The sequence below is a fragment of the Petaurus breviceps genome, unplaced genomic scaffold (assembly GCF_028583685.1).
Source record: "Petaurus breviceps papuanus isolate PSGF00001 unplaced genomic scaffold, PetGlider_PUasm1.0 90977, whole genome shotgun sequence".
Classification (NCBI taxonomy): Eukaryota; Metazoa; Chordata; class Mammalia; order Diprotodontia; family Petauridae; genus Petaurus; species Petaurus breviceps.
In genome coordinates this window covers 15,441,726-15,457,079 of record NW_027187391.1, presented here as the reverse complement: position 1 = coordinate 15,457,079, position 15,354 = coordinate 15,441,726, and the positions used below count along the sequence as shown (strand labels likewise).

At 37.7% G+C, this 15,354-nt stretch overlaps 1 protein-coding gene across 3 annotated transcripts in view; it reads left to right on the top strand.

The window, feature by feature from the left end:
• The window catches only part of AKAP7 (A-kinase anchoring protein 7), a 171,881-nt gene that overhangs the window by 101,289 nt on the left and 55,238 nt on the right, over positions 1–15,354 (top strand). For all 3 annotated transcript variants that reach the window (XM_069077388.1, XM_069077387.1, XM_069077386.1), the window contains exon 6: positions 11,999–12,146. In XM_069077388.1, the coding sequence (XP_068933489.1) occupies positions 11,999–12,146 (148 nt within the window). The remainder of the gene's footprint in view (positions 1–11,998; positions 12,147–15,354) is intronic.

Genomic DNA, 15,354 nt, shown 5'->3' with positions numbered 1-15,354 from the left:
CCTTCCTTTCTTCCTTCCTTCCTTCCTTCCTTCCTTCCTTCCTTCCTCTCTCTCTGTCTCTCTCTCCCTTCCTTCCTTCGGAGAGTTTGAATAAGAGAAAAAGCAAAGGTAAAAGGAGAAATAAGTTAGTATAGAAAGGATGATATCACTTGCTATTTCTCATAATTGGGTTTCATGAGAATAGACAACATGAAGCAAAGAGGGTGGAAGAAATGGGCCTAAGATGAATCTTCCTCTTTTTTCTTTCTTTTTTTTTTCCTTTTTGGAGGGGGCAATGCAGGGCGGTTGGGGTTAAATGACTTGCCCACGGTCATATGGCTAGTAAATGTCAAGTGTCTGAGGCCATATTTGCAGTCATGTCCTCCTGACTCCAGGGCTGGTGCTCTATTCACTGTGCCACCTAGCCGCCCCCTGAACCTCACTCTTAAACTGAAATTAAGAAAGGTGTGTTGAATATGTCCACCAGTTTGATTTAGAAATACATCAAACTCAACAGCAACAAGAGGGGTGATGGGGAAGGAGGTTAAGAGGGAGGAGAGTATTAAAGGAAGAATAGGCCTAAGCAAAATGAAGTTTGTGATCCTGAAGGGAAAATTAGAAGGGAGAAAACAGAAAAGAGCTAGAATCAGGATGGGGTGGGGGTAAGGTGAGTGTTAGATTATCTCTTTTTAGAATGGCTGAAAAAGAGCATGGTATATAAATAAATATAAGGGGATAGTACTGTGCCAAAAGAAATTATTTCAAAGAATCTCTGATAGAATCCTGATACACAGTCAAGAAAGAATTCTGATGCATAGTGAAATGAGCTGAGCCAGGAAAACAGTCTGTACAAGGACAACAACATTGTAAAGAAAAACAACTTTGAAAAGCATAAGAACTGTGATTAAAACACTGATCAGCCAGGTCTCTGTGTGGCCTGTGATGCAGCACCTAAGAAGACTTACTTTCTGAAAGGAAGAAACAGACACAAAATGCAGAGACATATGTTCTTGGACATGGCCATTGTGTAGATTCATTTTGCTTGATTGTATTTATTTGTTACAAAGGTTTTCCCTTCTTCCCTCTTGGTTAATGAAGGGGCGTTGTGACTTTTTGAAAATGAACAAAAGTGAACAGAAGTTCAGAAGGAAGAACAGAAAATCATGACAGCTTTGAAAATAACACACAGAATCTATGACCCAGATCATCTGACTCCAAATCTATTTTCTTATTAATACACTGTAAGCACATAAATAACTCACTTCATCTAAATACATTCAAACACTAATATACTGACTTCTTTCCTATTATAAGAGTCTTTTAAATGCTCTAGAGTAGACTAGTAGATGTACCCATGCCATCAACCTACATTTAGTCTACCTGTTGTCTGAAGCCCTGGAACCCCATACTGTGCTTCCTGTGTCACCTTGTACCTCCCTTCCAGGGATGCTCCGTTCACCTTATTCTTCTAACTCTGAGTGACTGGGAAGATGGCAGGAAGAGAGTTGAAAGGAGAAGCAGATTTTTCAGTCAACAAGAGTTTATTAAGGACCTGCTTTAGCCATGCACTGTTTATTAAACACTGGGGGTGGCTGGTTGGTTGGTTGTTGTCCTTTGTCCAAAAAGGACTCAAATGACATCAGTGCTAGAATCAAGTTTCAATATGTCCAACTGTGGGCTGATCAGACCAATACGAGCTTGGAATGCTCTGCCACAGGTTGGGCACGGATAGTCCATGTGAATATTTGGGGTGGATTCTCTAAATTTGCATATCTTGTGGGCTTTTTTGATCTATTTCAATTTTGCTTTGCTCATAGAGCATAGCACACCATGCTAAGCAGTCCAGTGCTAGTGTCTCCCATGTCACACAGTCAATTCCAAAGTTCTTAAAAGAGACTTTGAGAGGGTCCTTGTATTGCTTCTTCTCAACACCATGTGAATGCTTGCCCTGTGTGAGTTCTCCATAACATAGTCCTTTGGCAAGCATATGTTTTACATTCAAACAACATGGCCAGCCCATCACAGTTGCGCTCTCTGCAGTAGAGTTTGAATGCTTGGCACTTTAGTTTGAGAAAAAGACCTCAGTGTCTGGTATCTTATCCTACCAGGTGGTCTTCAGAATCTTCTGAAGACAATTCAAATAAAAGTGATTTATTTTCCTGGCATGGTGCTGGTGTACTGTCCAGGTTTCACAGGCATACAACAATGAGGTCTCCTATATAATGACTCTGTAGATATTTAGTTTGGTAGTCAGTCTAATAAATCTTCTCTCTCATACTTTCCTTTGGAGCCTCCCAAACGCTGAGTTAGCTCTGCCAATGTGTGTGTCAACCTCATTATCAGTATGTACATCCCTGGAAAGTATATTAACAAAGTAAATGAATTTGTCCACAGCATTCAAAACTTCTCCATTTGCTGTAACCAGTGATTCCACATAGGGAAGCACTGGGGATAAAATAAAGGCACTTTGTAGTATCTGCTTTCAGGAATCTCATAGTAAAATAGTGAGAACATTAAAACAACTATGTCCAAGATATATATAGGATAAATTGGAGAAAACCACTAGAAGAAAGCCAGGGAAGCCATGAGGCAGAGATGAGGAAGGGAATGTTCAGAGTCTTGTGAGAAAGACAATAAGGAGACCAGTCTCAGAGTACATGAGGGTACTCTGGTATAAAACCGAAAAGGTAGGAGGAGGCTTATGAAGGACTTTGAATACCAAATAGGAGATTTTCTATTTGATCCTGGAGGCACCAGGGAGCCACTAGGGGTGATGTGACATGCTCAGACCTGTGCTTTCAAAAGCTCAGTTTAATAGCTGGATGGAGGTTGAGGAGACACTTGAGGCAGGGAGAAGAACCAGTAGGCTATTTTAGTGGTTCCACTGTTTGTTGATGAGGGCCTGTTCCAGGGTGGTGGCAGTATGAGAGCGGAGAAGGGGACATATGTAAAAGGTGTTACAAAGGTAAGATCTATTGGATCTGTTTTGTTTAAGGAAGATGAGGCAGAGAGGAGTCAAGGATGGCACCTAGGTTCTTAGCCTGAGCTACTGGAAATATGATGATGTCCTTGACAATAATAGGGAAGTTCAGAAATGGGGAGGGGGAGAGTATAATGAGTTCAGTTTTGGGCATGTTAATATTAAGATGACTATGAAACATGTAGTTCCAGTTTTCTAATTTGTCTTTTAGTAGTTTAGGTCATTGTAGCAGCAAGCACCCTAGCATACCCAGGATGGCTGTCAACACAGGTTCTTAGATCTGCTTTTCTAAAGGAAAGCAACTCAAAATGGGTTAACATTCTTGCTTTAATCAATCAAACATATCATTTACCTAGTTCAGGGGAAAAAGTCAGCACCCCGAACTTCAGAGAATATAGAGGTTACAAGCAGACAGAGAAACAGATCAGCAGACAGGCCTCCAGCTGTCTGACCATTACATCCATACCTAGTCAGTTACCAGAGAGGGAAGCATCAACATCTGAGTTTTCAAAGCAGGGGGCTCAATTGCTGCCCAGAGTCTTATCTGGTCAAATCACACGACACTTCTCAAAGTGAGCCCCAAAGCAAAGTCTCATATCAAGGATTATATAGCCTTCTTCTGGTTCAGAGAATGTCACAACCCTCTTGACCCACTGCCCAATTACAGAGCACCAAGGTGTGGGCATTTCTGAAAACCAAGCCTCCCTCCACAGGCTCCAGGTGCACTTAAGCCTATGAAAGGGCCTAGGAGCAGGGAAGATCTTAAATTCCCACTCCCATAACAGTCTTGTCAAACTCTTTGTGATCCCATTTGGGGTTTTCTTGGCAAAGATTCTGGAGTTATTTGCCATTTCCTTTTCCAGCTCATTTTACAGATGAGAAAACTGAGGCAAACAGGGTTAAGTGACTTGCCCAGGGTCAGATAGCTAAGAAGCGTCTGAGGCTAGTTTTGAACTCAGAAAATGAGTCTTCCTGACTTCAGGCCCAGCACTTGATCAGTTATACCACTAAGTTGTCCCTCAGATGTCTACCAGGCAGTTGGAAATGTTAGGAGAGAGGTTGAAGAGTGAATGGGTGGAGGAAGCAGCACTACTGTTTTTAGAAGTTTGGCAGTGAAATAGGGGAGAAAAATAGGACGTTAATTTAAAGGAGTGAGAACATGTGGAGAAGTGTGTGTGTGTGTGTAAGTAGGCAGAGAGGGACAAGCCACAAGAAAGGGAAAAATGAAGATGAGAGACAAAAAGATAGATAAAGGGTTCCAGCGGCGGTGGCAATGGTTGTGAAGAGGAAATTAGCTTTCACAAGGATGATGGTATCTCCTCTGAGACAAGGGAGAAGGAAGAGAGGTTGAGTGAAGAAGGGAGAGAGTGGGTACATGAGAGGAGTTCACTTTGAATAGTCTCAATTAAATCTGGGGCCATGGTAATTCACTGAGAGCAATGTGGAGGATGATGAAGTTGGGGGCCTGAGGAGAAATGAGGCTCGGCACAGCTAGCTGCTGAGAAACAATCAGGAGTTAAATGAATCTTGATTCCTAGTATCTGTGTGACATTGTATAACTCACTTGATGTCTCTCAACCTCATTTGTAAAATGGGGATAATAATAGCACCTATACCATAGGTTGTTCTAAGGAGCAGATTAAATAATGTATATAAAATGCTTTGTATTACTGTAGAACACTATAAATGGGAGCTGTTATTCTCTCTTGATTTCTTTATACTCTGTCTCTGATTCTCTCTCTTCCTCCTTTAATCTCCCTCCCTTTTTACCCTTTCCCCTCCCTTCTCTCTTCTTTATCCTGTCTCCTTCCCCACCACCACCCTTCACCTCTGCCTCTTTTTTTTATCCCTCTCTCTTTGTTCCTTTCTACTTTTTTATGTCATATATGGGGAAGTGAAGTAATTAAGCATTTTTGTCCCAGATTATCACTGTGATATATTGTAAGCTTCGTGCAGAAGACCAATAAAATGGTACTAATCTAATGATAATAAATAGCTTGTGAAGAAAAATAGTGATGATGTCAACAAAAACCAGAAAGCAATATTTTCTTAAGATAAACTGTGATGGAGATATTTTGTTATAAGTAATCTTGAATTTAATATATGTGTGTGTATATTTTACTTAGATTTAGTTACCATTGATCATAAACAAATTTGTGGGGTTTTAAAAACTATTTTACAAAATTAAAGTTTTTTCTGTATCTTCACTTGTGATACTTAGTGTTACAAAAATCAAATAGAAATAAATGTGTTTTTGTTTTAAATTTCGGTGAATATATTTAAGGCTTAAAATGTCTTAGTAGCAGCTGTCTGAAATTATGAAATCAAAATGAGTAACACTAGGCTGATTTGGATGATGTTCTCTCTTGTGTACATAATGTAACAGCTTTGACTTCAACAAATTTTCACAGGAAATTAAAAATGCTTTATATAGTTACTTGCACAACAGCAGGATAAAAATAATGGAAAGCTAAAGCAAAGGCCCTGGAGATGCTGACTACAAAATGCCAAGTTTAATATCAGTAGTAACAAAGGACATTTTTCATAGGAACATAGATTTCTATTTGGAAGGGACTTTAGGGACCATGTAGGCCCACCTCTTATTTTATAGATGAGGAATTTGAGACTCAGAGAGCTTAAATGACTTGTCCATGGCCACACAAAGAGTGTCAGATGAAGGATTTGAACCCAGGTCTTGTTTACATTTTCATTAAAGAAGTTGCTGTTTCTCAGTAAACATATATGAGCTGCAATTGATCTAATGAAAAGAACCATCCCTCCAAGGTATTCTCACATCCCTCTGTTCATGATCTTTGTCACTGTTTCCTGGGTTCACTATTCTACTGCTGTCTATTTCAAATAAAAGTGGAGTTTCAAATTACAGTTTCAGATAATTTTCTGGAAACTAAACCTAATCATACGCCACTGGTTTGTTAGTGTCTTTACTAGCAAAAAATTACCCAAAGATCTCATCTCCCCAAACCAGTGAGCTCAGATAAATAAGCTGGAGGCTCCACAGTAGCAGCTTTCTGGGGTTGACAGATTTAAAAAACCTTGTCTTGAGCCAGAGACTGAGAGCCCAATGACTCTGTAAAGGTTGCATCAAGTTAATGTACCAAAAAGACCAACACCCCCCACACACACACACACACCACACCACCATGTTTAGGTGTGATGTCTATTAGAGAATCACAGGATGTTAGAGCTAGAAGGAAACTTTGAGATCATCTAGCCCTGTCCCCTTCTCGTTTTACAGGTGAGGTGATGTGAAGTGGCTAATGGCACAGCCAAGATAGTGACTCTATTTACCCAATTTCTAGTCTAGTGTTCTTTCCATCATACCTCAACAATTGTTGCCATGTCATTGGGGGAAGTCACAAGAGTAAGCCTGAACTCAGTAGTACTTCCGTTGTACCCTCAGATGTCAGTGTCAGTATAATGATAGATACTAAAGAGGAAAAACTTTCAGATACCCTTCAGTCATCATCTCTGAGTTTTACGTTCAGGTTTATAAACATGCAAAGTGTTTTGATTATCAACGTTATTTATAACTGGTCCTAGAAATAGAGTTGACAGCACATTGATGCTATTCTAGAACTTCCTGGACATACATACATTCATACACACACACATATACACACGTGCATATGTATATACACATATATTCATATGTAGATATGTATACACACAAGTATAAATATTTAAACAATGTAAAAGTGCTAATTTTTAGGGTTTCTGGAGTAATATAATGGAAAACATTCTGGACTTAGATTTGCAGTACCTAAGTTTGAATCCCAGTTCTGTAACTTAATACCTGTCACTTAATTTCTATGGGATTTATTCCTCATATGTAAAACAAGGATGTTAAGCTAGACAGATTTCCAATATAGCTCTAAATTTGTGATTCTGTGAAATAATTTTCTCTCTCATATTGGATTCATCCATGGTCATGATTTGTATATAGGCCGGCAGGATGGTACGCTGCAAACGTAGTGGACTGGGAGTTTCAGACTTTAGATTAATTAATTTCTGACTTTGCCACTAACTAGCTGGGTTACCTTAACTAAGTTGGTTAACTGCCTTGATAATCAGCTATAAAATAGTTACCGTATATACCTTTCAAGGTTGTGAGGATCAAATAAAATTTATGTACATAGTGTTTTGTAAGCTATGATTTGTTTCATAAATATGACAGTGCCATTATAATCAACATCATTGGAAGCATGGTATAGTTGAATAGAAAGCTAGCCTTTGAGTCAGAGAAGACCTGCATTCAAATCCTGCCTCTGACATACATATATGGCCCTGTTATTCCAGGTAAGTCACTGAACCCCTCAGTACCCTATATAACTCACTTATCTGCACTGGTCAAGAGAACTTCCTTACCAAGAAGGAGTTTTCTATAGCAATGAAATCATAGATCTGGATATATCATCATCATCATCATCATCATCAGTTTGGTGGTCAAATTACTCTAAAGAGTGATAGATTCTTTCAGTTCTGAATGTCTTGGATAATGTCAGAGAGCTTCAGGCAGCTTTTGACATAATTGATGCTTCTCTATGACATAAATTGACTAGCTGCAGTAAATCTTCCCTCTGATTAATAGAAGCAGTATTTGATAATCTATTTCATTTGATATTTCTTACAATTTGAGTAAAGTTTATTGATTTTTTTGATTCAGTGTCTAATTTCATGTATTTCATTTCAGCTAGGTCATACATAATTGAGAAGTTTCAGTCACCTTAAGCAAAATGATAAAATTCATTGAAGTATTAAACACTCCTCCTCTTGGAATAAGTGATCTTTGTTAAGTTCAATGTAAATGTCACCTTCAAACTAACAAATAAAACTTTACTAGCATTGTAAGAAGCTCTGTCTTTAGCAACTCTTTAGCTGTAAACTTGGTCCTAGAGGGACTATATGTTTAGAGACAATTTGGCAACTTTAGGTAACTACATAAAAAATGGAATCTTAAATTGCCAAATGACATTCTATTCTTCTGTACTTTTTATTTTCCTATACTTATCTGCTAACTGAAAATTACTACTGAAGTTGGTTAGTGAAACATATGGAGTTGAAAATCTGCACTAAGACTTTTGGGACACCCTGGAGTTTGAGTAGGGAAGTGATATAATGAGACCTCTCCTTTAGGAATATCAATTTTATATCTTTCTAGCTACAAAGGACTGAATAGAAAGGGGAGAGATTTGAGCAAAGGTGATCAATTGGGATTCAATTGCAATAATGTATGAGCAGAGAGAAGGGGATGTAACCAAGAAAGATGTCTAGGGAGAATCAACAAGATTTTGTAATGAGTAATATATGTCAGACAAATAAGAATGAGGAGTTAAGGATGACTGATGCTGCAAACTTGGGTGACTAGAAGAATAGTGGTACTCTTGGAAAATGTGGTAATTTAGAAGATGGGTTAGTTGTGGGGAAAAAAGACAAATTTTGTTTTTGACTCATTGAATTTGAGATGTCTATGAGACATCAAGTTCAAAATGTCTGATAGGTAATTGATGTCAAAGACCTAAAATTCAGGAAGGACACTGAGACGAGATATGTATGTCTGGGTGTCATCTACATAGAGATGATAATTGTCCACATAGGTGCTGAGGTCACAAAGGAAGACACTGTAGGGCAGAAAGTCAGATGTGTAGCCTTTTGACCACATGTGATCTGCAATACTCCCAAGTGCAGCCCAAACCAGATTAAAATGTAATGGGGAAATATTTAACAAAATAAATAAAAATATATTAAGTCATAGTTAATGTTAATATGTAGTTTTCTAAGTCAATATATCAAGGATCCTTCTGTATAATTTAGTGGCCTCTGTTTCTTTTTGAGTTTGACACCAGTGAATGACCCTTGAGAAGGAAGAGGGCTACCAAGGTAGCCCTTAAAGGGAAGAGAAAGCCTAGTAGTCCAAGTGAGAGGAGGGAACAGTTGTGTATGATAGGGTAGTGGTAGAAACAGTAAGACTGGGAATAATCCCATTTTTTGGTGTTTCCCCCACCCTGAAATGTCTCCTAGTCTTCTCAAGACCGCTTTGCTTCTAGCATGATTTTCCTCTCTATGTGTTTGGTTTGTTTCATCTGCACTTCCCAATTTTATTTTCTTAAGTGACATTTCCATTTCATTATGTAACACATCAAGTACCAAGGTGCAGAGTACAACCTGTTATTAATGGTAAAAACAAATTGTTGGAGGAATGATGACAGATCTATTTCATTTTTGTTAGATTTGTTAGTGAAAAGGTAATACCTGATTTTTTTTTTAACCTAGGCTTATTATTTCATTCAGGTAGGGAGCTTCCTGTGAGGGACTTCCTCTACCAATGTAGCCCTGGTCCTTCTCTGTGAAGTAGTTTTAGGGAGTATCTGGGGGTATTGAGAAGTTAAGGGATTTGCTCAGGGTCACTCAGCCAGTAAATGTCAGAGGTGGAACTTAAGTCCAGGTCTTGCTTGACCTCCCAGGTCAGTTCTCTATTCATTATGCTACACTGTCTCTCATTCATTTAGCTTGACTGCTAAAAATCTAAAATCGTAGAAATTGAATTCTGGCCTTTTTAGTATTTAAACTTTAACTGCCAAATGGAAACTCAATATAACCAAATAAAATACAACAAGTAAACCTAAATCCCTATATTTATCTCCTCATGCTCAACAGCCTGGAATTTCTTGATATTAATGAAGAGTCTGATGAACACTGAAAAGAATCATAAGGGGCAAAGGAAAGCCAGGGTACCCCTTATGGGGAGCAATTAATGGGCTGTAGAAACACATATTGTAGAATTGATTGAACCAAGCTCCCACAATCCATCTCTGCCCTCTGTTTTGCTGCTGTGCCTTTCATTCTCATCATCTTCAGACCTGTGAGCACAAGAAAATCTTGTGTCTGTTTACAAATCTTAGTTTCCCTGTTAGCAGTTATCTGTGAGACTGCTTCAAAATGTTTGTTTAAAAAAAATCTTCAACTCATCCATGAGGATTCAAATCAATACATACAGCCATTTAGTAAGAATTAAGTTGTTCTCCTCTTGAGCTCTGGAGGGTGCTACAGTGCCGTGTTGTAGAGGGGAAGTAGTATCAAGCAGACTCCCAGATTATTTTCTGGCTATGGCTGCAAACTCAGCTGACTTCCACCTAGAGATAAACTTGTCATTTTGTAACTCAGCAACATCTGTGTATATAGAAAATATGCACTTGGAATACCCCATGTGACATCCTAGGGAGATCAGTAAACTCATACTGCAGAGTTCTGTCTTTTTATTCAGCCTACTTCTAGACGCATACTGTTTTGGGACTGTGGGACCCAAATAGTTGAGGAGTTGCTGGGTGCCAGGGTATTGAAAGAGCTATTTTTCCTCATGTTGTGCGGTATTTCAGAAGTGCCAAAAATGCCCTGCATAAACTTTGCAACAGCTTTACTTTCCCAGTCTGTGAGAGTGGAAATAAGTTATTTGGAGGAAAACTGGATTTGAGAGATTTTCCTTATATTTGAATAAAATTTTTTTGTTTAGTCATTTTTCAGTCCTGCCTGACTCTTTGTGACCCCATTTGGGCTTTCTTGGTGTAGCAGCAAACACCCAGCGTCCCCAGGGTTGCTGCCAATACAGGTTCTTGGATCTGCTTTGATAAAGGAAAGCACCTCAAAATGGGTTAACAAACTTACTTTAATCAGTCAAATATGTATCGTTTACCTAGTTCAGGGGAGAAAGGTCAGCACCCCGAACTTCAAAGTATACAGACAGAATTATTAAGATAGAGAAACAGATTAAGTAGACAGATTTCCAAACTGTCCAACCATTACATCCATACCCAATCAACATCTGGGTTTCAACATCTGGGTTTTTCAAAGCTGAGGGGAGGCTCTCAACAATGGCTTCCCAGAATCCAGATCAAATCACAGCATACTTCTCAAAGTGAGCCCCAAAACAAAGCTACACACCAGGGCTTATATAGCCTTCTCCTGGCTCAGAGAATGTAACACCTTATTGACTCATTGGCCAATCAAGAAGTATCTCCTGAAAAACTAGCCTCCCACCCCAGGCTCCAGGTGCACTTTAGCCTAGGGGCAGGGAAGATCTTTAAAATTTACATTCCCATTACACTTGGCAAAGATACTGTAGTGGTTTGCTCTTTTCTTCTCCAGATTATTTTACAGATGAGGAAACTTAGGGAAACAGGGTTAAGTGACTTGCTCAGTGAGGTTACACATCTATTAAGTGTCTGAGGCCAGATTTGAAGTCAGGAACATGAGTCTTCCTGACTCCACACCTGGCACTCTATCCGCTGTACCACCTAGCTACCCTTTGAATAAAATGCATTCAAATTGTCTTCAGATTTCTTAAGGTAATATTCTTTTTTTTTTCCTTTTGGAGGGCAATTGGGGTTAAGTAACTTGCCCAAGGTTACACAGCTAGTTGTTTTTTTGTGTGGGTGTTAAATGTCTGAGGCCTGAACCGAACTCAGGTCCTCCTGACTCTGGGGCCAGCACTTTACTCACTGCGCCACCTAGCCACCCCTTATGGTAATATCCTTAACTAAAATATTTAAGATTATAAACATAATTACAGAATGCCAATATACACATTTTTTAAAGGTTTAAGTATCTGGCCATTACATTTGAAGGTCAATATTCTACCATTAACATTATATTTACAACACTAGATTTCAACTTGATATATGTTAGTGTTTATGAGATTTTCAAGAATGTGAGAATCTGCATGTTGCCCCATGCCCAAGATTCAGTAGTAATGATAAACACTTCTATTGTACACCTTCTAGGCAGGCAGGATTCAGTGCCCTACCACTCACCCTCATATGTGCATGCTTATTAATTTCTCTAAATTTTTATTTTTCATCTTGAAGTAGCAGTAGACAGATGTAAAATATTCATTATGTCAAAAATGTTATATATGTGTGCGTGTTCATATATGTGTTTATATATGTGTGTGTGTGTGTGTAGCTATGCATGATCTGCTGCCAGATGATATGACTAAATAACGTGATTTTGTTTTGCTATTTCAAGGGAGTAAAAAAAATAGACCCTGAGCTCTATGAAAAATTTTCAGACCACAGATTTGGAGAAGAATCATTGTATCGAATAGACCTTTGTTCCATGCTGAAGACAAAGCAAAGCAATGGCTACTATCACTGTGAGTCTTCCATTGTGATTGGTGAGTTTGGTTTTTTTTCTTTTTTCTTCTCAGATTTTGTAGTTGGCATCAGTAATTAGTAGTAAATGTTTAAAGCTTGTGAGGTCTGTATTTACTAATCCCTTTCACATGTAACATTTTATCAACAACACATGAACATTTATAGAGTTTTTATTCAGTACTCATTTTTATGGGTCAAGATCTTAGAGCCTATGGTTTTCATCCTAAGGATTAGGATCTAGGATTGCTAAGAACAAAATGACATTATAAGTAAAAATGCATATGTGTTAAATTTGTCCCTTTTAATGAAAGAATATTATACAAGTTTTCCTAGAGAAGTTTCTCCCAACAATGCCTTCCATATCACAAATTTTCATGTTTTATTTTGAAAAGAGGCAGTGAAAAATATGTTTTTGATGTATTTAATAGAAATAGCATTGTCCAAATCAGAATTTCACTGTGAGAGAAAAAAAATGAAAGTTTCTTGCAAAGATTTAAAACTGTTTCTCTGTCTCTAAAATGTTCTACTCAGGAAAAATACATCTTTGAACAATTTGCTCTAAGAGTTTATCAGTCTAAGAAAGGGTATTTGTAGAAAGAGACTCAACAGTCTTGTGTTTTCTGTGGAAAATGCTTACATTAGAGGGAAATCCTTTATTAAGTTGGTGGTTATTTTCTACATTGTAAAGCTTGAATAACATTAAATGCAACAAATCTGCTGAAATTTAATTACTGTTTTTAACTCTAAGGATACTGATTTTTTTTATATATGAGAACTTGCTTAATTTTCATTCAAGTGATATGAAGAGATTCAAAGAAGATTCACATTTACCTGAGAACTCTAAAATTTTCAAACTACAGTTAAGTCTTCTACTATAAAGAGAAAGCTTGAAGGAAACCTATAAAACTATCCAGAAAAGATTAGAAGTCTGAAGGTTATTTATACTCAAGAGTCATCATATCTTTCTCCGCACAGCATGGATATCATAAACCAGAGATTCCATAAGAAATCTAAGATTTCTACTCTAGACATTCAATAGTGAGAATGCTTTGGAGTCAGAGGCCTTAAATTAAATTCTTGCATCTATCACTTATTATGCAATCTTGGGTAAATCCCAAACCCAAACCTCAGGGCCTTAGTCTTCAGCTGTAATACAGGGGGATTGGATGAGATACTTTGAGGTTCCATTCCATCTCTAAATGCATGATCTACAATTTCATCTTTAAGAGGATTCTCATATATTCATAATATCTTTTGGATGCCCATCTTATTGCTAAGTTTTGGCAAAGGGGAAGACGAGCAGAGATCTTCGTCACTGCAAGTTCATCCTAGAGGCAAAAAACCATCACACTTGGTAATGTCACAGTAAGCCCTCTATGAATCAAGTAATAGTTTATAAATACTCATTAAGCTGTTTGAGTGATCTGTGCAGTTTAAACCATCATTTATCTTTGAATTAACTGATAATTTCTGCTTTTGTCAGGGCATACTTTCTCATTAACAAATGCTCTCCATATATCCTAGGCAGAGTGAATTTGCCTTTATTGCTTTGTCAGCTTAGATTGGTTGTAATCAAATTCAGCCTCTATTTCTTGGAGTTTGAACTACATTGAAACTTCCACTGAGACTTTTAAGACCTTATGACATTTATATTCAGGTCTTCTCATTAGGTAAAGAGAAATCAATTGTTATTTTGGGATTTTGGGTCAAGCTCCAGAATGTTCTTCCTTATTGGAATGGATATGTGATATCATGTCAGATGAGATGAGGGCACTGCACTGGAGCTCAGGAAACAGCTGCTTTGAAATTGGCAAAATGGAGCTGGTGATGGTGATGAGGGCCGAAGTGGAGTTAGAAACCAAACAAACAAAAAGAAATGAATTCGACACAGATACCAGTAGACACACCAAGGTAGAAATTCTCAACTCCGTTAAAAGAGTCCACAACTAGGAACAGGAGCTGAAAGAAGACTTGGTGAACAGAGAGCTTGCACCAGCAGCAAAGAAAGGATGAAGACACTAAATCAACATTCTCATTCTGATGAGAACCAGTCCTGAGCAAGCCTGGCCTAAAGGCCTATAACTGGTAAAAATTGAGAACAGCTTCCTGGCCAATCATTATTAGAGGTGAAAAAGAAGCGTGTAGTTCTCTGGTAGGAGCATTTCACTGACAGTTGATCTTCTGATACATTTTGACACTCTACTAGTTGTTTATAAATCATATCATCATGTACCTTCTCAAGCTTACATAGGATGATGGACATTGTAGGACTCGTAAGTGGTCTAGTGACTGAATTAATTGTCTTGAATAAGTTAGTCAGAAAATGTTCATGTCATCATTAGGACCATATTGATATGCACATGAGTTGTCTTTTGGTAAGACAGACAGATGGTCCTATAGGTGGTATGAATGTATGTCTTACAGTGATTTAGAGATATTGTTTTTCCTTAGTAAGTGAAAACATCAGGCATGTACTATTATCTGTACTGATGACAACAACAGTGATTACAAATGAAGGAATATTTTTAATTCAGATTTACTTCATAATGGTGGCAGTTGTTTCCAAATAACATGGATAAGTACTGATTTAGAAACTATCTTGTTCCACTCAGTTTCTTTTCCTGAAGTTATCTGTCCTAAGCCATCACAAGTGTTGTTTTTGCTTCCACTTTGGCTGTTACAGAACATAATTATTTAGAACAACTACATATGAGGCATTGTGCTTAATTCTGTTATACCTATGGCTTCTGTGAAAACTTTCGTCTGCAACCAATTAAGCTTCTCAAAAAGCATTTTCTCCTGAGGTTATCCTCTATGAGAGGATATATATATATATATATATAAGCTTCAGACCAGCTTAAAAGTCACATATATACCATACTATAACTATCTTACCTGCTTCCTAGTCTTCAGAAAGTCATATCTTTGTCTGTGAATTTGAAGTGTAAGATAGTATTGGCAGAAATAAGTGCTATTCTAAGGTTTATTGTTTAATTACTATTTGAGAAGACAGATTACCTGAAGTAATCACTCTGTACCTGTTTATTTAGCCCTAAAACACAAAAAAGGAAAACACTATGAATAGGGACAATTAAAAATATCATCTATGAACTATAAAAGGATTGAAAGAAAATATGCACATTCATTTATTCAAGATGTTCCTTTCCTCCCAATTGAGAACACAATAAAAACAAAACCCATTACAAACTTACAAAATAAACAAAAATG